The sequence below is a fragment of the Drosophila tropicalis genome, unplaced genomic scaffold (assembly GCF_018151085.1).
Source record: "Drosophila tropicalis isolate 14030-0801.00 unplaced genomic scaffold, ASM1815108v1 contig_859, whole genome shotgun sequence".
In the NCBI taxonomy this organism is placed as follows: domain Eukaryota; kingdom Metazoa; phylum Arthropoda; class Insecta; order Diptera; family Drosophilidae; genus Drosophila; species Drosophila tropicalis.
Genome location: NW_027173353.1, coordinates 4,940,903 through 4,964,654, shown reverse-complemented (window position 1 = coordinate 4,964,654; position 23,752 = coordinate 4,940,903). Strand labels below are relative to the sequence as shown.

The 23,752-nt window shown below is 36.8% G+C and overlaps 2 protein-coding genes across 2 annotated transcripts; one reads left to right on the top strand and one right to left on the bottom strand.

Moving 5' to 3' along the window:
- Position 1: 1 nt before the first annotated feature.
- On the bottom strand, positions 2-7,619 carry e (nonribosomal peptide synthetase ebony). The gene is given in 10 exon segments (XM_068296268.1): positions 2-524; positions 587-762; positions 830-920; positions 992-1,107; positions 1,109-1,764; positions 1,823-1,990; positions 2,049-2,421; positions 2,423-3,023; positions 3,025-3,174; positions 7,291-7,619. Coding segments are annotated over 9 exon segments (2,631 nt in total). The 5' UTR covers positions 3,150-3,174; positions 7,291-7,619; the 3' UTR covers positions 2-199.
- A 6,756-nt stretch (positions 7,620-14,375) lies between these two features.
- On the top strand, positions 14,376-17,133 carry LOC137582124 (nose resistant to fluoxetine protein 6). Its single transcript, XM_068296568.1, has 9 exons — positions 14,376-14,661; positions 14,726-15,110; positions 15,184-15,257; positions 15,316-15,515; positions 15,585-15,697; positions 15,760-15,976; positions 16,049-16,221; positions 16,282-16,747; positions 16,816-17,133. Exons 1-9 carry the CDS (start codon positions 14,376-14,378, stop codon positions 17,131-17,133), a joined length of 2,232 nt encoding a protein of 743 aa, XP_068152669.1.
- Positions 17,134-23,752: the final 6,619 nt, after the last annotated feature.

Below are 23,752 nucleotides of genomic sequence, written 5' to 3'. Positions count from 1 at the left end.
GTTAATTGTCGATTGTTGATTGTTTAATTGCATCGAAAGCGAAAGCTTACAACTAGTCAACATATGGTTTAAGAAATTTATAGTTATACTATAGTTAAACTATGCCTAAGTTTAATACTATGGGAAATATAATAATACGTGTGGTGCGTGATAAATTCGCTATTCAATCTGTCGATCTTTGTTTCGACCCCCAGCCACTTCACTTGGCCACTTCCTTCCAATGAACAATGGCGCGCTGATCATCGGGCGCATCTCCAAATGGTCGACTGCCATCGGAGTAAACATATTCGTTGACTTGATAGTTGAGAAGCGTCTTGTAGTGATACACATCGGCCAATTGTTGTGTCAGAGGGCTGGTGTTGGTGGTGAAGATGCCGGTGAATTGTTTCTCGCGTGCCACACGCAAAACCTCGTGCTCCATGAAATGCATGCAGGCGATATTCTCACGGGGATTCAGTTTTTCGGATGTGCCCATCATGAATGAATGAAGGATTTGATTGAGACCCTTGGGCAAATAGTTGTCTCTGTTGAAACACGAAGAGGATTAGTTGCAAACTTATATAATATATCCTTGAATGGTAGTTACCTAATTGGTCCTTCACAGAATTCGAGAAATTCAAAGACAACTAACAATTTGGATTTGATATCTACTTCGGGTTCAGCGCGAGCATCGAAATTCAAAGCGGTGCCAATAATGCCACCCGTGTTGCGGTCATAGATCACAAAGCTTAGTTCCCGCTCCACCAGAACAGTCCAGATATCCTGTTTGGGTAAAATATATATAGATCTAACATAAAGTTCCGATTATGGTTGATGAATTCAAGCTTACATTGAGTATATCGCTGTAATCACTGCGGAGCACGCCCGGTTTTAGCCACTGCTCCAAATCGGCCTTATTGTAGAAACTATCCACAATGATGCTGTTATGGTTATAAGAACATTGTTATTATAGACGTTGTTAACTTGGGCGACTAGGCCATTAGCTACTTACTCAATTACAGCCTGTCGATGCTCCAAACGCAATGGCACTGCCTCCATTTTCAAATGTGGGCAGGCATTGAGGGATTCTTCTTCCAGATCCACTGCATCATGGTTGGCAGCCATTTTTTTCAATAATCTCGCCCAGATTCTTGGCCGCAATGAACTCGGAAATGCCAATGTTGTAGCCCTTCTCACGCAGCAGAGTCACCGTGAAAATAGAATTCAACGAATTGCCGCCCAACTCATAGAAATTGCTGTGCGGAGCCAGGGTGGTACGTGTGGACCGGCCAATTACGCCACCCACAGTCTCAAAGAGATCCCGGGCCGTTAGCTTCAGCTCCTCGGGCACTTGAGAGTAGTCGAAATCGAGCACAATACTGGAATCGCCTTCATTGTTGTTTGCCGTCTCGTAGGTCTTGAGCAGAGACTGGCGATCGACTTTGCCATTTACCAGCAATGGCACATGCTCCACAATGATTACCTGTGGAGTCATATAGTCGGCCAGCTTGTCTTTGAGACGGCCCTCCAACTGCAGCTCTGTGACCACCGGGCTGTCATCGCGTAGCTTGACAAAGGCCAAAATGGCTTGATCCACGTGTCCGGCATGGTAGCATAGAACTATGGCCTTCTCCACCAGTGGAAGCTCGGCCACATTCTTCTCCACCTCTGATAAGTCAACACGATGTCCACGGATTTTTACTTGCGAATCGGTGCGTCCTTCGTACATAATATTGCCATTCTTGAGAGCTCCATAGTCTCCAGTTCGATATAAACGGGCGTATTCTGTAAGAAGAAAATTTGTTGGATTTCCACACAGAATAAGGGCAGGGGAGCAACTTACTTTTCTCCACAGCAAGTGGATTCTCAAGGAAGCGCTCTGGATCACGTCCGTTAACATAGCCAGCAGCCAGATTCAATCCCGAGGCAAAGATTTCACCAATTTCCCCATTCTTAACCGGACGATAGTCCGAGTCTAGCAGATAGATGACTGTATTGGATACAGGAATGCCTGCGGAAAGAGTATTAAGTTAGTAAATCAGTTAGTTTTTGAGATCCAATTGACTCACCAATTGGCACATTGTCGTAGAGACTTAATTGCTTCTTGCTCTCGCAGGCAAAGTAGGTCACATCGCCCATAACTTCGGTGGAGCCATAGAAGTTATACAGTTTGTGAACGCCTTCATCGAAGTAGTCGAAGAAACTGCTGGCCAAGGGTACGGCTAGAGGTTCACCAGAGCAGACCCAAATCTGTAGATTGTACAGAAGCTTCTGAGCAGCTCCACCGCCCTCCATTTTCAAATACATTAGCAGAGAACGCAGCAATGTGGGCACCAGAACCAGACGCCTGATCTTGTATTTCTCCAGCAGGGCAACCAAACGTTGCGGATCCTTGGTAACAGCTTTGGGCACCACCAGAATGGCCAGACCACACATCAGGGGGACCCCACAGTTCAGCAATGGAATCCACAAAAGTCAGAGCTGTCTTGAAGACACTCACTGTCTCATTGCTCGTGTAGGGAAATGTTGCCCACTGCCATTGCAAGCGATTCAATATGTTCTCGTGGGGCAAACGCACTCCTTTGGGGACTCCAGTGCTACCCGAGGTATACAAGACTATGGCAATGTGATCATTGCCACCGCGCAGCATCTCCTCGGACAAAAGATTGGCGCCACTCAACTGTAGGGATTTGGCATAGAGCTCGGTCACCGACAATGTGGGTGTGCCCTGAAAGCGATTGCAATCAATGTCATCGTCGCGCACCACCAAAGTGGGACGTGCCTCCAATAGAATGTGATGGATGCGATTGGCTGGAAAACTGGGATCAATGGGTAAATATGCTCCTCCAGCCTTCCAAATGGCCAATAGAGTAGTGACCAAGCCTTCTGAAGGCTGCATGCACACGGCCACTATGAAGTCTCCATCGCTATTGGGTTGCAGAAATCGTCCATGGGTCTCGGCCACCAAGAGGCGAGCGGCTCGATTTGCCCGCTCGTTCATTTGGCGATAGCTGCTCTGACTGGGAGCCATTCCCGATCCCCCCCTGGGCGATCAATGCCGCCTTGTCGGCATGTCGCAATTGCTGCTCCTCAAATATGCGATGCAGTGCTCTGGGTGCAAAATCCTGCTGTTGTCCCTTAACAATCGATAGCTGTGGCAATGAACCCATATCGATGAATGAGATGTCTCTTATTCTGCAATGCGAAAATAGGATAGGATAAAATTAGCCCAGCTCAGCTAGTAACTGTCTTCTATGATGCAATTTAAATTATGATTAGAATGTGAAAATTATATCATAGCTTGGTATTGGCATGCACCAACCCTATAATTAGCATAGTCAACTAGTCAGTCGATCGACTAGCAAACTAATTAATTTCATTTATTTGCTTTAATTACTGCTTCCAGTGGGCAATTGAAAAGTAATTGCCCACATATGGGATGGAGTTCCTACCATCGATAAGTTACAAGTGAAGAACTTTAGCAAAAAAAAAATATGGTAAGTACAGAAAATTTGCATTATTATTATGTGTAGTTTTATGTACAAGTAAATCCAGTTTTCTTTTTTTGTCTAAGCCTAAACTAAAACTAAATGACCGTTTTGGTATGCGGAATGCAACTTGGCAAATATTGCCATTAAAATAATTCAATAAACCAAGCCCAGCTCTGTCCTATTTCACGTGCGTTCAGATGAAATCGCTCAAGTTGTTTGCATGTGTATGTGTGTGTAGAAGTGTTTGTGTTTGGAGGTCTTTAAAAGAGTTGCACTACCTAACCAACTAACTAACCATAGTATAGACGGCCAGCCGGTCAGCCTATTGCTCATTTTCGTTTGGCATGTCATAAAACTGAGTTAATTGTAAGTACAAAATGTCATTGAGCCAACAACTTCTGGTCTCTGTCTTCGTCTCTGTCTCTGTTTCTGTCTCTGACTCTGGTCTGGCTCCAATGTCAAGACACACACACACACACACATGTGTAAGTCTGAAGCAGAAACAAGCAACCATCTAGGTGGAAGAGACTGATAGCAATTAACTTGTTAATTTTATGTTGATCCTTGTTTTAATTTAGCCTAAAGCTTTCGCTAAATATAAAACAAAACTATAAACACCCTTGCAAAAGTGAATTATTTAGTTTCAGTTCCGTGTCTTTTCTTTTTGTTTTATATAAGTCTTCTTTCCTGACTGGAAGTGGAAGTAAATTTCTTGAAGGTGGCTTTTAAATGGCGTCAAACAAGTTAAAATTGAATTGCGCAATATTTTGGATTTATTTTAGCTGAATAATTGTTTGCACAGGTTTCTTGTTAGTTGGCCAAACTTCTGGTTTGACATACATTTTCTTGGCAGCCGTTTAAATCAAAAAATATTTATATTTACGGGGCGTATACGTAACGAAGCGTAACAAACAAAAAAAATAACCAAAGAACCCAAATTCAAAACCGTAGCCAAAAGGCAATGGCAATGGCAAAATCAAAATCAAAAACATAAGCCTAAGCATTTTGCTGTAAACTCAAGTGCCTAGAACATTTCCCAAGCGCATATTACGTATGCGCCGTGTGAGTCCAATTAGTTGGTTCATTTCGATGTATGTAATAGATGTTATATCTGCATACAATGCATGATTGCTGAAGTGTTTGTTTGTTCCACATCTCTGTTGGTGCTGCTGCTGCTGGATGTGTGTGTCTGTGTGTGTGTGTCCATTGTCCATTGTCAGTTTCATTCTTGAGCTCGTTTATTCTTTGGCTTTTCACATCATCGATTTAATGCATCCGCACAGCACAGGCAAACGACTTCTGTTCAACTCCGTTGCTTCTGTTGATGAGGTGAAATCTATGTAAGCCTCTAAACTATTATTACTATTATTGTTTCCTTTTATTTTTTTTCGTTTTTCAGATATTGTTTTCTGCTGTAAAGAACTAAAAATTAAACCTAAAGCGCCAAGCTAGCGATTGAAAAGCATTTAAGAGCCCAAAGTGTAGTTGCGCTGCTGTTGCTGTTGCTTTTTTAATTTTCCGTTCAAGGTTAGATTTTTGTTTCATAGTTTTCAGTGAGTTTTGTGGCTTGGCTTTTGAGAAAATCGTTCCATAATTATCAGCTTGCCATGTAATTTGTAATTTACATAATTATTGATTGCGTTCTGGCTGGGTGTTAGATTGTCTAGCAACCCCGCACAACTGAAATCAAAATAGTTGGGCACTAACTTGGCCTAAAGAAGGTCGGTCATTGCACGTTCTCTCTCTCTGTCTCTCTCTCTCTCTCTTCTTTTTGTCTGACTGTTTCACTAAGGCAGTTGGTCAAAAAAACAATGAATTTGATAGTGTTTTTTGTTGTTTGGCTTGTTTAACTAATTAAAATTGTAGTCTGCTCTGGTCTGTCATAAGGTTATGAGAGACTCGCTTGTTTTGCCTGCCTGCCTGCCTGCCTGTCACTGATTTGCTTAATTGAGTAAAAAAGGCATCTAATTTAAGCCAGAGCTGGGCGCACTGCATCCATGTGGGGGAGAATCTCTTGTCTGTGGGATTTTTTCTGTTTTATGCTTTATCTCTGTGCTCTTGTGTTCTGTGTCATTTAACTGCCGCTGTTGAATTTCCGATTGTGAGTCAATTGGCGATGACAAGTTTGTTTTTGCGAAAAAAAACCACACACTCTACATACAACTATAACAATTTCTACATAAATCGAGCTTTACGTCAATGAAAGCATCTAGATACATATATATGTCTAACAATTCACATGTTCATTAAATAGATAAGCTTGTGTAAATGCAAATTGTTGGCACTCGCACAAAGTTCTCAAATCAGTTAAGCTTGTCTTACAAATATTAAGTATACGCACGTGTTAGTATGGGTAAATATATGTATCTACATAATACTTAACATAATTAATAGCTGGTCAAGTATGGTAAATGAGTCAATTGCAATTAAATATCAATCAATAGGTGGCGCAATCTATATAACATTAAGTGGATTCTGATACCATCAGCATAATAAATCTCCAAACTGTAAAAGTCATTGGCAGAGAATGGCTTGAAAATGATTGGGAAAGCGGAAGCTATTCAGCCATTCACCTTGAGACTTGAAATTGAAAGGATAATTTTCAGTTTGTATGTAAGTAAGTAAGTATAATTGCTGGCTCACTACTCATTAGTGGCAACTTAAGACAAATTAAATGTCAATTGTTTCCAACATTCATTATGCTGTTTGTTTGTTTGTTTGTTTGCTTGACTAACAAGCCAACAAGAGTTTTGTCAAGTGCGAAATTAATTATTTTACGTCTAACCAAAGAGTTATGGTTGTTGTCTTGGCTAAATAAGTAAGCATTGGCAAATCGTTTTAACCTCAATATGAAATAGATTGGATTTTCCATACGTTGATTCATTCTAACCGACGATAGGAATGCATTTGTGAGAGACAAGAAGTATATATAGAAGGCAATTCTTTAATCTTCGGTTCCTTTAAGAGATCTGAACTTACGAAAAGAAGTTCTCGAACTCGTTATGCCACTTCTTGTAAATAAACAAGTATTATAATAGAAAAATCTCCTTCTGATTGAATGAATAGCGAATTCTCTAACATTGTCAAGGCAAATGCCCAAGTGTATATAAATTTCGTTCAAGTGTTTAATGTCTTGTTATATTTTAGTACTTTGCTAATAACAATTTTTCCCTTTTTTTTTTATGAGCCTACCTTGCCTTGATTTGCTTTGCTTTGCCTTTGTCATAAGTTCGCGTAAAAAATAAACGAAAACAAATTGCAAATTCGGATGCAGTCGGGCAGGTTTTCAATTTTTATGAAGCTAATTACAAAAAGGAATTGAATATATTTTTCTCATTATTGTGCACACATTCACTTCCTGAATGGCAGCTAAATTTCAATCTGGGCTGATATTTATTCGATTTTATTTTTGGCATGAATCTCTCTCAGACTAAAGTAAGACAGGCAAATTGCCTTTAATCAGTATTCATTTGCATTTATGTATGCCGTAAGACGAGGGGGCACGACTGCTTGTAATTTTGTTAATAAGAGAGGCATAACTTTTCATAGTTTTTGAATCCAACTTAATTATTTTCAATTATTACTCAATGACTTGAACTTTATTACATCAAATAATGCATATGGAATTTTTTGTTTTTTTTGTTTATTAAATTTCATTATTAAGAAGTTATTCCCAGTGCAGATGATTTTCATATAAGTTTAAGAAATGATGTAAGAGTTTTTCGAGCTAATCGTTTTTAGGCATGCCAAGTTAATTTGCATTGTGGAAGCTAATTGTAACTAAGTAAAGTGAGAGTAATACTAAATCAAGTATACGTACTGTTGTCGATTTTTTGTTAACTCTTTGCAATTGCAAATAATATTTTGTAGCTGTTTTTTTTGCCAACTATTATTTATCTGGTTTTTCTTTAGTCTGTTTTCCGTTTAACACTAAGCACGTTTTATTTGATTTAGTCCTGTCCTTTTTGTTGATGTAGTTTGAATAATTTTCCGATGATTAATTTTGGTTTTTCGTGTTTTCTTGACTTGTTTTGCAGCTTAATTTTTTTGGCACTTTGGGGGTTTTCCACTTGAATTTGCCAAAAACCAACACAATTTTTTTTTTAACTCTGACACTAAAACACTTTAACGTACTATGTACTTGTAAACGGCGCTCGCAGACTAATCAGAATCCCAGCACTCGACTAACTTTTATATCCATCCGATCTTGGGGCCAGTCGGCCGCGCAGTCGCCGTCGCTGTCGCTGTCATTTCGACGAAGAAGAATGGCAGAGCAGCAGCAGCAGCAGCGGTGGAAATACAGAATGACAGAGGAAAAAACTAAAACCAGTTCCTGCTCTTACAGCAGCTGCTGGTTGCTGCTGCGTCGCTGTTGCTGCTGCAATTGCCTTCTATGTATGAGCATAAGTATTTGTGTGTGTGTGTGCTTATGTGTATTATTAAGCATTTTGTCTCGCTGTAGTTGGTTTACCTTATTTAGTTAGTCGTTTGGTTTAACTCGCCGGCGGATTGCAAGTTCAGTGACGTAGGAAATGAAATGAAATTCCTGGCTGTCGCACTTGTTAATTGGGCTGCAAATATTGTTATGGGAGTGGCCTAAAGCCTGATCCCAAATGAATGACTAGTTCTGTTTATTAGAACCATGGAAATCCCTAGACGTGAACTATATGAAAGTGACGCAGAATGCCTCATCCCATGCAGTTGCGATTACTTTAGCGGGGGAAACCTTTAAAGTATTAGAAAACTTCAGACCCAAGAAAACTTATCATTTGTATTTCTATTTTGACTTTAAGCTAAAAATATGTCTCAGGAAACTTGAAACAGATATGAAAGTCTAATATTTTTGCTATTGCATTAGATGTAAACGTTCAAACTAAACCTTATCCCAGATTAACTGGTATAAAGATGATATTGATCAAGTTTAATTGAATTGAAGACAAATCCTTTTATAATCTTTTGTTTATAGCAGTTTTTCTATTAAGAGCTGTTTACCATTCCATCACTAAGAGACTTGATAACGAAAAAAGAAGTCTTTAAGTGATAATGATAGGGTTCTTTATAGTTAAAACTAAAGTCTGTTGGTGATAAAACTTGTTGTGGTCCAATAAAATGGTATATTAAGCCAGAACTAGTTCGAAATTGTAACTATAAAGATCACCTATAAAAATTTAGCTGATATTAAACATATTTTTTATCAGCTTAAGGTTAAACACAAGGATTTTTAATATTTTGGTTTCGCCATATATATTAATTTCTTTCGAAGATCTTCCTCAGAGGCAGATAAGTTAATAGCTAATTCTTTACGTTTAGTTTACTAATGTGACTAACAGAAATATTTGTTAAAAGGTTTCCCCTAGAGAGCACGTAATTATAGTGAGTTTCCTCTTTTCCTATCAGTTTTTTGCGAAATTAGAAATGAAGATCCGTTTGTATGTTGAACAGTTAAGGTGTTTATATGATTCATGTATGACAACTTTAGGTGGCAACTGTCTTTGAAAGTTTTATTCACTATTGGGAATTGGAGTGGGGGCAATTTGTAGAACGTCGATGTCAGCTGTCAATTGTGCATCGCCTCTGAAACACGATGCGAAAAAAACTATCTGATTGGTTTTAGGTGAGAGTGAATTGTGGAATAAAACAAAGTTGATAACTAATGCTAACATATTCCGATAAGTTGTTGGCATTATGCTCACCTACCAACCAACCCACATTATAGAGGCAGTGTGAAATATTTCAGCTCCAAGCGCCTGCCCGCTTTCCAAATCAATCATTAAGTAAAATGAATACAGAGTACATATTCACAACTATAAATAAAATCAGTTTTAATTAGTTTACAATTAATTAATAATGCATATGTATATGCATGACTGTTACGTGTCAGAAATCAAATGATTTGAAGAGCTCATATATCAAGTAAATTATAGTTTTATTGCAAAAGAAAAAAAAAAATTAGAATGTTTGCCCGCATAATAAAACAATTGCTATGATTTAATTAATGATATGGATATTATCAATCCATGTCGTCAACGAATACAAAATTTAGTTCGAAAACGTTAATTTGTTAACTAAACATTTGTGGATTGTTGCAACAACATTTTATTTCGTCTAATTGACGGCAATTATTAAAGTTATAAAGTTAAAACTTTAAAATTGATTGCTGCCTTGACTGACCATAAAAAATCACTGAATTTTCTACGCATTTGAGTAGAGAGAATATAATGCACATGCATTTTACTTCCTTTCAGTTAATTGTTTAACCGATTTTAAATGCCTTTTACATATAGACACACACACACACACATACATACTGTGTGCATGTAATAATATTTTAATTTACTCTACAGGAGGGGATTTTTCTTGTTTGTTGAATTTCTCAAGGAATATTGCATCAGAATTTGGGTCATTTGTCACATGCAAAATAATATTGAAAGCCTTTTTATGAATCATTTGGAAAGGTTTTTTTTTTTTTTTTTTGTTTCGTTGTCTTTAGAAAAGTCAAGTTGAACCGCATTTTAAGTGTTTTTGTCAAAGAATAGTTGGCAAAGTAGCAATTAACTGATTATCGATCTAAAATTAGTTCAGCTAAGCGACGGGAATACATTCGCCAACCTTTCTAGGTATTTTTATATGCTTATCAGGCTATTGGCCTGCCTTTAAGCACTGTGAGGTTTATTCTCCTATGGAACATTAAGTTATGGGTACGTAAATCTCATTACTTTTGAGCTTGCCCTCGTACACTAAATACTATATAGGGTGCGGTCGAAATCGGCTTAAATTGAACTAAACAACAATTAAATGCTGGAAGCAAAAGATGTTAATCTAACCGCACGCCAAAGTCACGTTTGAGAAGTGCGCTCGTTACTGAGAAATAACCGGCTAGAGTCGTCATCATTTTGTTGTTGCAGCAGCAGCAACAATAACAACAACAACATTTTGATTTCGATTTGGAGTTCCCCATAAAAAGAAAGTGTGACGCATCCCGTTTTTGGCGGTAATATGTATATATCTCAGATCTCAGATAGATAAACTGATAAATTGTTATTTCTGACGTAGCAGAAACTTGTTTTTTTGGCTTTGTTTGGCACAAGTATTTCCCTAAACAAGTTGTCGCCAGACAATTTGCTGTTAACAGCTGCAAGCCAACAATTAAACATTTCGACATTTGTGTTAATGATGAATTTGTGAATTTTTTTGGTGCTGCCAACGGATTAATTTGATTTGGTTCTGTCGATTAGCTTCGCATATTGCGCATACGTCATGTTGGACAATGACAATGACAACGATAGCAACGGTTCTTTTTGTTCCATTATGATTATTATTATTGTTATGATTTTTGGTTTTCGGTTTTCGGTCATGTCTATCAAATTCCAAATATCTCTAGCCGTTGCCATAGAGCTAATCTATCTACGTGTATCTCCATGTGGCATTACTTGCAAGAATTCTTTTACTTTGGTTTGGTGTTTTCGTTTTCGTTTTCGTTTGTTTTGTTTTTTTGGGACACTTACGGAAGTGACTTGGCGTCAACTGATCCAATTCTCAATATGTAAGTGTGAGCGAATGTCTGTTGGCAATTAAACAATCATTAGAGAGCTGGTGCAGTAGTCTGTCAGCTGTAGAGCCAATCAATTTTATTAATTTTCAAACCAAGCTGTACAACTCTAAGACGGGTTATCGGAACTCGCTCCTAGAGCGCTCTTACTGCAACTCAGCCCAGCTGCGGCTGCCTCTGAGACAACTTTCAATGCAAATGGACAAATCATGCAAAACTGTCACAAAATGTTAATAAAGTAATTAGAAAATGTTATCCACTGTGATATCGTCGTGGGTTACACATGTACATATGTATGTATATGTATGAGTTGAGTCTGTTTAATCCAGAAGTAGAATCTTATGAGTTACTAGCAGCTGGATGAGTCGAAAGCAAGGCAAAAATCAACTTTCTAGACCAGCCCCAACATCAAAAATGAATGAAAAGCCTGCCAATCCAGCCAGACAACTTCTCATTTATACTCGAACTTGACTTGGTCATAGATAAGCCTAATCATTTTAACTGATTAAAACGTGTATTGTTTGTTGTCTTCCCTTCATACTCTTCGCTATGGGTTTGGGCATTTCGATTTCGATTTCAAGATCATAATAATAAAACAATAAGCCGATTATACATTTTATAAACTGTCAAAATTTATAGCTAACAATTAAGATTTGTAGCCACTTTTGTTTATGGATTTATATTAAATTATTATAGTACTCTAAATGAAATTTTCAAACTCGAGGGGTTTTGTTTATCACTCAAACACTTTGAATTACTTATTTGGCAGTTTCGAGTGAAAAGTGTTGTAAGCATTTGTTGGCTTTGAGTAGAAGTAGTTATTAAGTGATTAGGTGCTTTATTTATGAGCCACTTAATCAAAATACTGCTAGACACTAGTACTTATTGTATTTCCAAACTCATTACTAATCACTTGCTTCTTGGAAGCCAAACTAAACTAAGAAGTAATAATGACTTGTTGATCTAAATATTATTGGGAATTTAAAGGCTTTATGAAGTGCCTTAAATATTATTTTGATAAGTTTTTAAAACTGAATATATTTTACTAATCTCTATCAATTGAAACACAAAAAGTTATAATGGAATTTTTCTGATTATTATTCATGATTGTGATATTTGTTATTTTAATCACAAAGTTCGTTCTAAGATTATTGTGTTTAAGCTGTATTTAATTGCTGAATACTTAGCCATAATATTGATTTTGAATATTTTTACTTATTTTTGTTAAGTAGTATTTATTTCTTTTCCATTTCTATTATGTTAAAGTTCCGCCAAATTTTAAACCCATAAAGGAAATATTTCTTTAAAGGAAGTGAAACCTTTCCGTCTAGCATTTCGAAGATTGTTTTTGAACCTTTTTTCTATCAACAAGATTATTTGCATATTTTATTGAAAGACGAGACAAATATGACTCTTTGATGTATTAAAAATCTGATTTTAATAAACTAAAGAAACCAAAAATTCATTAATTAAATGATCATATCCAACACGTCAAGAGGAGTCGTAAATAGTATACGATTTTCTCCCAACAAAGTGGTTATTAATAGAGAAAGTAAGATCAATTATGATCACCGAGCATCAATGTTCTTTTGGCGATGTTTTTCAATGATTACCGATGTTTTGTTGATGTCGATGTTTTAGTAAAACCTTGGTTTGATTTGTTACTTATCATAGTTTATTATATACTTATATAAAGCAGTCTTCAAAAAGGCCTTTAAAAACCTTAATGTAGTTGTAAGCATTTCTTTCAAAATGTTGACAGATAAAATAAGTTAAGTAAGCCCACGAAGTAAATTGATTGAAAAGCCCAAAAATACTTTTTCAAATATGTAGTTTCTGAGAGACAAGGCTAACATTAAGAAAGGAGACCAGCGGGTTATAAGTTTTTATGAATATTTTATTAATACTATTATGAGAGTGAAAGTTCTTTTTGAAAAAGTGAACTTAATTAATTCAGAAGGACATTGGACATATGTATGTACTTCGATGCAAAGAGATTTTAGATCAATGTTTTAACAATATACTTATACATCAATGTTTTTATTGAAATTTACATCACTAGGTCACATCCAATGAAGTAAACATACATATATGTATATATATATTCTCAATGTGTCTGTCAATCTGAATGAACTCAAAACTCCTTCTTTTTTGCAATCAGTTAGATTGGGACACTTTATCAAATAGATCCTACAAAACAAATTGTGAATGAATATGTTACATCGGATTACTTTATTCTATAGCTATCATATGGACCCATAAACTACATGGATTATTATGAGATACAAATAGTTAACTATAATTCTGACATATTTGATTGATTTGATTGATTTGAGCTATATATTGTTCACAAGTGGAATTTCGACTGGTTGAGTAAATGTTTTTAGTTTTCTTTTGGAATAAAGAACCTTTTCTATTGCCATCTATGGGCAAGGAAAGAGTAACTGGAAAACTGAAAACTTTCTGTTGTTACCAGATGTATTATACAATCTCATTAATACTTCTTAAAGGCAACGTTATCGTAGACAAATTCAAATAAATTAACAGTAATGCTTTGATTGAATTCTTTTCGTGATTCTGAGTCAACTTTTCATAGCATTTTGATAATCAGTTGTTTGGCACTTATTCGGACGACCATTGATATGCCGGGGCCGTCAGATATTCCCAATAAAAAAGTGCTTACTAAAGATAATCTTTATTATTTTCTTGTGTTTTGGATTTTCTTCTTCGATTATTATGATTCAAACTCAATTGAAATTTGTACTTTGATGAAACGACGAAAAACGGTAGCGAAATAATAGTTCTTCCTGATTACTATGGGTGTGTGTGTGCGTGTGTGTGTGTGTGTGGGGTGAAGTGGATTTGGGTTTCTTTGTTATTTATAACAATTTTTAGGAAACCTGCTTAGGAAATACCCATCTGATTTGTTTGATTAGATACGAATGGTAGTAGCAATTGAGGTCTTTAGTGGTAATAGGAAAAATATGCAAAGTACAGCCCACTCTTAAAGATGACAATCTGGGTAATAAATATTCCCAACTAATTTCATCGTTGTACTTGAGGTCAGCTTATCCTTATCGGACTATGGGAAGCCGAAGAGCCGGTTTGTCCCATATGCAACAGAATGGTTAAAACGTGCACACTTTACAATGGGCAACATGATAGCATCATATTCTGGCTAAAGACTATTTTGTTTTTCGATTGTATTAATATAGGTATAAATTATAATTGTAGATATGTATGTATGTATGAATTTAATCCTTATCAGGCAGCCGAAGCTGCCTTGGCAATGGGTTATAAAAAGAGGTTTCAGTTCGTAAACAAATCAGTTGTGTTAAAAATATTGGCCAAGAAAGATGGCTGGAATAGTAGCAGTGATTGTGTTACTTTTTTGTGGCCTGACTGCGATCAGAGCAGGATCTAGTGATTTAGAATTGAATCAGAGAATCGATATCGAGGACTATCAACGTCTGGCAAAGTTACGTCATCTGTCTGAAGAGTTTTTCCAGTTCTATAATAATCTTACAGTGACGGATGTTACTCCCGAAGGACGTTTGCCTTCTGCACAGGATTTGTTGTGCTATGCAGAATTGGCCCAGTTAACTCAGGCCATAACTTCCGGCAGTAGTTGGGCATACAAAAGTAAGTCATCCAAGAGAGTTTCCTGCACTTCAAAATGGCTAAACTTGGAAATTATATCGAATAGTGATCGACTCCTGGGGTTCGGTGCCAGCTGGCATACTTATGGGTCATTTCAAGGACTTGGGCCATTACGATGAATGCATGAGCATTGAGCAGACCTCGCTTGGCACCACAAGCAGCACCATATTGGGCAAATATTGTTTGGCCAATTTGCCACTGACTGAACTGCTCGGTGGCTCTGGTGGCATGGGAATGATGCGAATGTTCAATATCCAAACGGCTGTGTGCTTTCCCTCTGCCTGTGCGGCCACCAATATGGACACAATGTTGAAGCGATTGTTTAAGCAATTTCTTGGCGTAGAACTGAGCGATAATTCACAATTGGTTAACCAGAACTCCTGCAAGGTAGCAGAGAAGGACTCCTTTGATGGCCTTACCATATTCACCATGTAAGCTAGAGAAATCTTTAAATAATTGTGCACTGAAATTGTTATTCGAACGTTTTTATAAACAAATTTGCAGCGTTTTCCTTTCCATTGTTGCTGGAATTGTCGGTTTGTCGACACTCTATGATTATTTTTTGTGCCAAGATCAGAGTGAGTAATCAAATACCTAAAAATTAAATCAATGGGCATTACTTATTTGAAATTTCAGAAAAAGTTCCAGTTCTGATTAAAATATTCTCGGCACGTGCCAATTCGAAAGCTTTATTCCAAGTATCTACCAAAAAGAATCCGAATGTTATATCGTCTTTGAACGGAATACGCTGCATGTCATTAATTTGGGTCTGTTATGGTCATGATTATATCATGGGAATCACCTCACCCAATATCAATTATCTTGAAGTCTATTCGGTAGGTTACAATTGGATAATTTCGAATCATTTGTCATCATTCTTACGACTAACTCTCTTCCTCTTACAGTGGATGAAGAGTCCCTATATGGAGTTCATTAATCAAGGTGTTTTCGCAGTCGATAGCTTCTTCTATTTGAGTGGTCTGCTGGTTGCTATGATCACTTTGCGTACCATGGAACGGTAAGTTCCTGAGATTGTTACTCATTTAGAATGACTGGCTTATCCGTTCTTCTGTTGTCTAGTGCCAAGGGCAAACTGAATGTGCCTCTTATGTATCTGCATCGCTATCTACGTCTCACACCAATTGTTGCCGTGTCCATTCTTGTCTATTACAAGTTGCTACCCTATTTGGGTGATGGCCCACTCTATGGTAATTGGAATTTCGATAGCTATGATAGCTGCAAAGATAATTGGTACTGGACTCTTCTATATATACAAAATTATGCAGCCGATCAAGAAGTAAGTTCTAACTTATGAACCGTTAAGTTGGGAAGATTTTAATTGACTTCTTTTCGTCCTTTTATCGGGCAGTGTCTGGCACATACGTGGTATTTGGCCATTGATATGCAGTTGTATATAATTTCACCGATTCTCCTGTTTATCGTCTATAAATGGGGTAAGAAGGGTGCCGCTGTGGTGTTCACCTTTACCATGTTAATGGTGGCCTGCCTCTTCACAATTATGATCACCAAGAACTACTCGGTGTAAGTATTCATTATTTCAATTTCAATTATAATTCTGATCATTGTGATTTGTTTTTGAAGATTGAATCCACAGGGTGGTGGTGGTGATATTTCGCATACCACTCACACACGTACCTCACCATGGCTGGTTGGTTTTCTGTTTGGCTATTTCCTACATGCAACACGTGGCAAGACATTCAAACTGAATCGGTTTGTCGCTTGGTTGGGTTGGCTATTCGGTCTGGCCTGTCTCTTTGTGTGCATCTTTGCCATGTATCCTTATGGAACGGGCAAGAGCAAGACAATTCCGATTCTAAATGAGGCATTCTTTGTGTCATTTTCGCGTGTTGCATGGCCTGTGGGCTTGAGCTGGGTGGTCTTTGCCTGCATGCAGGGCTATGGTGGTTTGGCCAATGCCTTCCTTTCCTCTCCGTTATGGCAGCCATTGTCCAAGCTTTCTTTCTGCATCTATATGTTCCATTTGGTCATTCAAAACCTGAATGCCGGACGTACACGTGTGAATACGTACTTCTCGGACTACGATATGGTAAGTTCAATAAGTCTAATCCCTCTTCCCACTGATGTTCACCTTCTTCCATGTGCTCTTTTATTCAGATGCTACGTTTCTGGCAAGACTTTGGCTTTTCCGTGCTACTGGCCTATCTGATGTACATCCTAATCGAAGCCCCATGCACTGGCCTGGAGACTCTTCTATTGCCAAATCGAAGGGAAGCTGCCAAGGCCAAGTTACTTCCAATTGTCCCAACTACCGAGAATAATGTTACACCATCTGCTCCAGCTCTGGAGGCCAAAATATTACCCAATGATGTACCAGAGACTAATGTCCCAGCCCCAGAATTGCCGTCAAAGACTGAATTGGAGCAGAAGTCAGATCAACCAGAAACTAGCAATAATGTTGTTGAAAATAAGTAAATTAGTCATACATGTTAATTTATATTATTATAAGATGTACTAAATCTAATCAGTGAATATGAACTTGCAAAATAGCTTAAAGAAATCTAAACTGATTACAGTCAGAGATATAAATATTTAAGCGGATGTTTTACAGAGTAAAACATAATCTTTCTGGACTTCGATCACGTTTCCAAACAGTTTTTGTTAATAGCCTAATTGATAGTTAAATTCCTCATCAGTCTAATAAATAATTTGTATGTAGATTAATGAAACAGTGACTTGAGTATTTGGGATAATATATTATTATTGTTATTAGATTAGTAAGTAATTGTTCACTGACCTAATATTCAAGAACTAGTGAACGTGAAATACGCACTTTTTCCGTATATAACGATTGTAAAAATCTATATCAAGTTGTGACAATATTGGCTTATGTATATATCATTGTGTAAGACAAGTTTACTATACGGTAGAACCTCGATTAGAAGTCAGGATCCTTCAGCTCTTGAAAAACTCCTCTTCGTTTAGTCGTACTGTCGAACTAGTTTTCGATCTATAATATAATCTATATTTATTATGGACTTAATGGATTGCTTCTAAATATGCAAATCTTTCAAAAGTGGACTACTTTGTGGAAACTCTTTTTCGGAACCTTTTAAACAAATAATAGTAGAAGAGAGAAAAACAAAGAGTTTTTAGAATTATGTATTTTTTAAATTAAGATCGAATCAAACTGATTTAAAGCTAGCATAAAGTTACCTCGATGTGAAAATTTCAAGCTGGCGTTAGATTTAGCATGAATGTTATTCAGATCCTTGTAGCTTAGTGTAAGAAAACATCCTTAAATTCTGAATGCGTCCAGGAACGGAGTGGTGGCCATTTTGACCAGTCTTTTGTACTTTGATTCGTAAAGTTGAAGAAGAAGAAAAAGAAAGAAACCAAAGTGACTTGTAATGAGTCTCAAAAGATATTAATCTCCCGCCATTCAGCTCCCAACGTTTTAGTTTTCAATCATATGTGGGTAGGTGATAGTTTGGCCAAAAGATTATTGTTATTGTAATTGATTGCCAAACATATGTCTTCGCATTGTGTCACCCTGTATTGTGGGTTACTTTGAAACAATGAACAAATCGCAAATTAGCTTTTACGCGCATTTCATTCAAGTTGCATGACAGCAGTGTGCCTCCCCACTTTTACGTGACGCCTGCCACCATAGCACCCGCCTCCCCCACCACTTCGTGTCGCCACCTCTTCAATTAACACAACGTTTTGTTTCTGTTTTCCGCTTCATTCACTAAAGCCCACCCAGCGCCCGCACCCGCCGACCGTCGCCCGTCGCCCGTCGCCTACTCCTATTCCCATACCCTTTATGCATTGTAAAAGCATAGCAAAAAGCTTCCCCATTTTGGACTTTCAAGCTTCAGTGAGAAGCTTTTCTGTGGTAGCAAAGTCGTGCAACTGTTTTTTTTTTATCTTCTTTCTGTTTGGCTCTATGCCGGCTACAACGCGGCGTATGAAAATTGTTTGCTAGAAAATTGTCTGTGTGTGTTTTGGTTAGTCTTTTGGGAAACTTGCCGTCGAGCGGATCACTCGTGCCGTGTACTCTCCGCGAAAGTTGCGGCTTAAAGAAAGAAAGTGGCTAAAAGCCGGCACACAATCACTTTGTCAGTCAGTCAGTCAGTCTATTTTGTATTTGAATGTCTATTAACGGAAAGCGGACAGGTGCATCTTAGACACTAAATACATAAATATATATGGCCAAATAAATTGTAATATTGTCAGAAGAGTTCTTTTGTTGTTTTGACGAGCGCTCAAGAGTGTGTGTGTGTGTGTGTGCGTGTGTTTGTGTCTCCGTGTATATATTGGCCTGTCTTTGTGGTTGCCATTAATGTCAACGCTGTTGTCAGATCGAATGCGGTTGTTGTTGTTGTTGTTGCTGTTGCCGTGTTAATGCTTTTAATTACATGCGAAACATAAAAAAAAAAACGTATTTCGTTAAGTGTTGCCGTGAAGTTTGACATGAGAAATTAATGCACTTGATGTCTTGGCCGATTGCAATTGCGTGGGCAGATATAAGAGTTCTTAAAAGGGTCTCTTCTCTTCAAATAATTATCAATGGGCCAATCCAAGCAAATGTCCTTATCATGTTTTTCAACTTTATTCCCAAAATTTTTATTTCAAAACTAACTAAGCAGAATTATAAATAAATTTTCTTCATAAAGTCCCTTCAATATATTGTTTTCCATACCTCCAGATCGAAATGATTTAAGAGTTTTAATTTGCCAAACCATCGTAACTCTTTTGTTTGATCTGTTTTATTTGTAACTCTTAGGTAAGTGCCGAAAAAAGATTATAAAAAGGTGTTAATTATATATAATATTTTTTGAATTGAAGTGAAAGGTGTAGAAAACTGGATAAATTTTAAAAGTGTGGAACAATTTTCAATTGTTAATAAAGGTTGCTACATTTCCAAGTCAAGGCCTCTCGGAAAACTCAAGGGGAGAGTCTGGGAAGTCTGAATACCCCCCGAAATGTAATTTTTTTTATTACATTATGCCCTCAGCGGGTTGGTCTTAAACTACCTGAAAGTATTAAGCCGAAAATTGTAAAAATGTTTAATACTGGATCTGGTTTTAGATCCCAAACCTATTTGATAATAATAGAAGGCTTTCAAAATTATATATTTTAGGTATATAATAAATGGGTTAATTATTCCTTAACTTGATTCCTCTTTGATTGGAAGTTGGAACTTTTTGAACTAAGTTTTTTATTACTCAATGACACGATTATTCTCTCAGTGTATATTTATGCTACACCTCTCGTAGGCAGAGACCACATTTTTTGTGTTTGATTCAAAATCTTGCCGGCATTTGCATATGTGTTTTAATTATTCTCCATCTCTTTCTTTGTGTGGTTATTCTGGCTATGTGGAACTGGTTCCACATTCGAAATGTCATTAAGCATCATTATTAATAAATATTTATTCTGTAGATAATATTGATTTCAAAGCATAAACATTGACAAATTAATGCCACTACTGCCAGCTGCTTAGTCATTATGATCATTTGTTTCAATTATGATCATGATCATTACGAGCCTCTCGAATTGAAACTTGAAGATCGGGCTCCACTCCACATCTCCCCGCGCTGCCTCCTGCCTGCTGTCCGCTCTGGCACTGGCTTATCAGACCCCAGACCTTGTGACGCACTTGAAGCCCATGAGAGTGTTGTCACAGTATGGAATTAATTCTCCATATGCAAAAGCCTTGGCATTGGGCTAAGTTAAACCACCCGGCATCCAAAAATATATACATTTATACGAGTATATGTTTGTATTATTCGTTTTATATAAATATGAGGTTTTATTTGCTTAAGAACACATCTCCAACACCCCATAGACGGGCCAATTGGCCCCATCGGCGGCTCATTAAATAAATGCAACATCTGTTGGCGCTTTTTCCAAAAAAGAGCAAGTAAAAACCTTTTTGTTTACACTTTCTGCTGGGCCTCCCGCGCAAAATTTCTTGCCAAACATATTATATTTAATACCCGACATGTTTATAATGTTTTGTTTTTCCTTCTTGTTTTTTGTATTTCTCTTTCTGTGTTGCTATTTTTTGTTTTCCGTTTTGTTTTGGTAGTCAACTCTTTGGCATGCAACGTCATAACCCAACCGAATTGTGGAGCAAATCGGTTAAGACGGCGCGCGCGCCTTTGGCATAAGAAATATGAAAATTTATTGCGTATACGCACACAGAAACGTTTAAGCAGGGGCGGACAAAGCGAAGGGATTTGATGTCTGCTTAACCCCTTAACAGCAAATACTGTTGAAGCAGAAAAGGTCAACCACATTAAAGAGATAAATATGAAATAAACATTTGATGGCAACTGAAGTTGTCTTTTACAACTCAAAAGTAATGCATTTGTTTACAAAATGATGCACTACTAATTAGATTTTGATTTACTTAAGAAATACACTCTATATTGGAATAAGTCCAATTTCCTAATTGCAATCTTAGACTTGAAAAGCTTGTTAGCTTTGTATTAAGTCTTGTCTTATTTATATACAATTAGATTATACTTATTCATGGCCCTAACTTTATCTTCAAAAAGTCTTATTTCATTCATTTATTCATTTAATCCTTATTTGTATGTACATTTGAATTGCAAGAATGATATACTAAGAGATAAGAATGCAGACTATGTACATGGGCATTTGCTAATTAGTTATGCAGATAATAATTGCTTAAGCTAATAGTCAAATAGTTAGTAAAAACTCTTAATAATTCTTTTATAATCAGAGAAAGATGCACATTAAACACTTAAGATATTTTTAGAGTATTTTTAAACCATTTTAGCAAAGAAATCCCTTCCAAGTCTGTCACTGTGACCAAATTATTTTGGCCTCATCTTTATGGCTGCATCAAGAGTTGATTGAGCTTTGCTATTTTGGTCAGAAATAATCATACAAACGCACAAACAACCACACACACTAAGGCATGGACAAAAATTGCCTCAGTTTCAAATCAAATATGTCTTTATTTATATGAATGGTGATTTATGCGCTAGTCGGTCTTTCATGTTGCCATTTCACTTTTTTGTTGTGTTTTTTATCTTTGCTCTTTGCTCATTTTTTACTAATTACGCGCTGCTGGAAAAAGGAAGAACTAAGAGAATAGCAAAAGATATAGATTCTGTAAGAGTCTTAACTAAGGCATCGACTTTGACATACTTATTAACAGGTGACTAATGATGGAGAAGACTACATTATACAGTTCTTTAGTTACCATAAAAGCAAACGATTATCATTTCTCAAGTAGATAAAATAGGAATTGAAATAGATAATTGTCCTTTCTCACCCTTTTTTAAGTGTTAGTCATATTTTATAGTCTGTAGACTATCTACTTTTAATCCGATTATGCTGAATAATATCTTATTCAACGGGTAATTTAACTCACCATCTTTTGTAGATCAAGTGGTCTTAATATCTTAAAATAAAACATTATTCATTAAAAAACATACAAACTTCAGTTTTCCAAATGGCTTCAAATTGAAAATTTTCTGTTTATTTTAAATTAAATCTGTTGGCTATCTTCTTGGCTCATTCTCTATTGCAATTGTGATCAATGAAAACCTCTCATAACTTCCACGGAGAGATTTATACCTAATTTCTTCTTTAGTTTTGGTAATAAACCATAAATTTATATGGTGATTAATAAGATGAGAGCTTCACTGCCTAAAATGTCCTTTAGTATAAACAGATTAATGCAAAGAGGCTACTTAATTGACTCATCAGTAGTTTATATGTATGACAAAAGCATATTTTATGAAACCATAAAGCCTTTGGCTTTGCTTTGCTTTTTGGAGGTCATAATATGCCTACTTACCACTTTCGTTAGAGGGTAATGAATGGGTATGTATGAAGACACGTCATTGGCCAAAATTGGCGGTGAATTGGGGAGAGTTGGACATTTAGTCTCAGGCTAGTCGGTTTGTCCATTTGATTTTGGCCAGACTTGCGCGTGTTTGTGGCGCCTTTCGATTTTTGGTTTTATTTTGCTTTGCTTTTTCTGGGGCAATCGCGATCGGAATAAACGCTGTTTGAATAAAAAATGTCGCATTTTTTGTTTTATTTTTTTCTGACGCATACAAAATAACAGAAAAAAAAATACAACAATAAACAACAAATTTTCATTTTCATCATGCATTTCTTTTCATTTCATTTCGTTTTGTTCAAACTCAACTGTGTCGTGCCTGCTATGCAAATAAAAGGTGTGTGACGGGACGTCTGAAATTTTATTTTATGGCCCAATTGTGGGCGGGGTCCCAAGTTTATTTAACCCGAAATACTATCGATGATCAGTTTGGTATTTATATTTAATGCGTCTAATATTTATTTACCTTACATTTTACTTTTCACTTTTAGTTCTTTTGTGTGCCAAATAGTTTTTTTGCTTCTTTCATTTCTTTTTTTATGACCAGCAACAAAATTTCGATAGAACTTTTGGCGAACTATGTTCTAAGAAAATAAACATCTAGAGTAAATGCTTAAAAAATTTAACGATTATGAACTGACAAAACAAGAAAAAAAAGGACTGACTGGATGACTCCAGATGACTGGGCGACAGGGTGTGGGGCACGTGTCAGCAGTCTGAGGGTGGGAGAGATGAAGAGGGGTAGACCGGGTTTTGTTGGATGACTAATGGCTGCTTAATTTACCGTCAGCACAATTACCAAGCTGTATACAATGATGATAGCCTACAGAGCCCCCCATAAACAGTGGCGGTCTAAAAGGGGTTCTCTACCACGCGAACTCGAAACCGCAACAAATTGTGAAGCATTCTTTAAAAGAACCAAAGACAGAACTTGATAATTGTAAGTTATTGCCAGAAATGCTGGAAATATATAACAAAAAGAAGTCTTTTAACATCATGATAAATGGCTGGGCATTGCCAAACAGCTATATAAGTGTTTTTCCAAACCATTTATCATATAAGATTCGGGGATAAAGTGCAAGAAGCTATCCCAGAATGTAATCTGCCACTGGTTTCTTCAGCTTTGTATATGCAAATATTTCTTAATTGTCCGGCAAATTTGGAAACTAATTGAATTTTCAGACAACTAAACAATAGCAAATT

Excerpts from the sequence above, each read along its gene's own strand:
- LOC137582124 (XM_068296568.1), top strand. The coding sequence starts at position 14,376 with ATGGCTGGAATAGTAGCAGTGATTGTGTTACTTTTTTGTGGCCTGACT. Across the intron at positions 15,258-15,315 it reads TTTTTTGTGCCAAGATCAGA|AAAAAGTTCCAGTTCTGATT; the intron begins GTGAGTAATCAA and ends TTGAAATTTCAG. Across the intron at positions 15,977-16,048 it reads ATTATGCAGCCGATCAAGAA|TGTCTGGCACATACGTGGTA; the intron begins GTAAGTTCTAAC and ends TTTATCGGGCAG.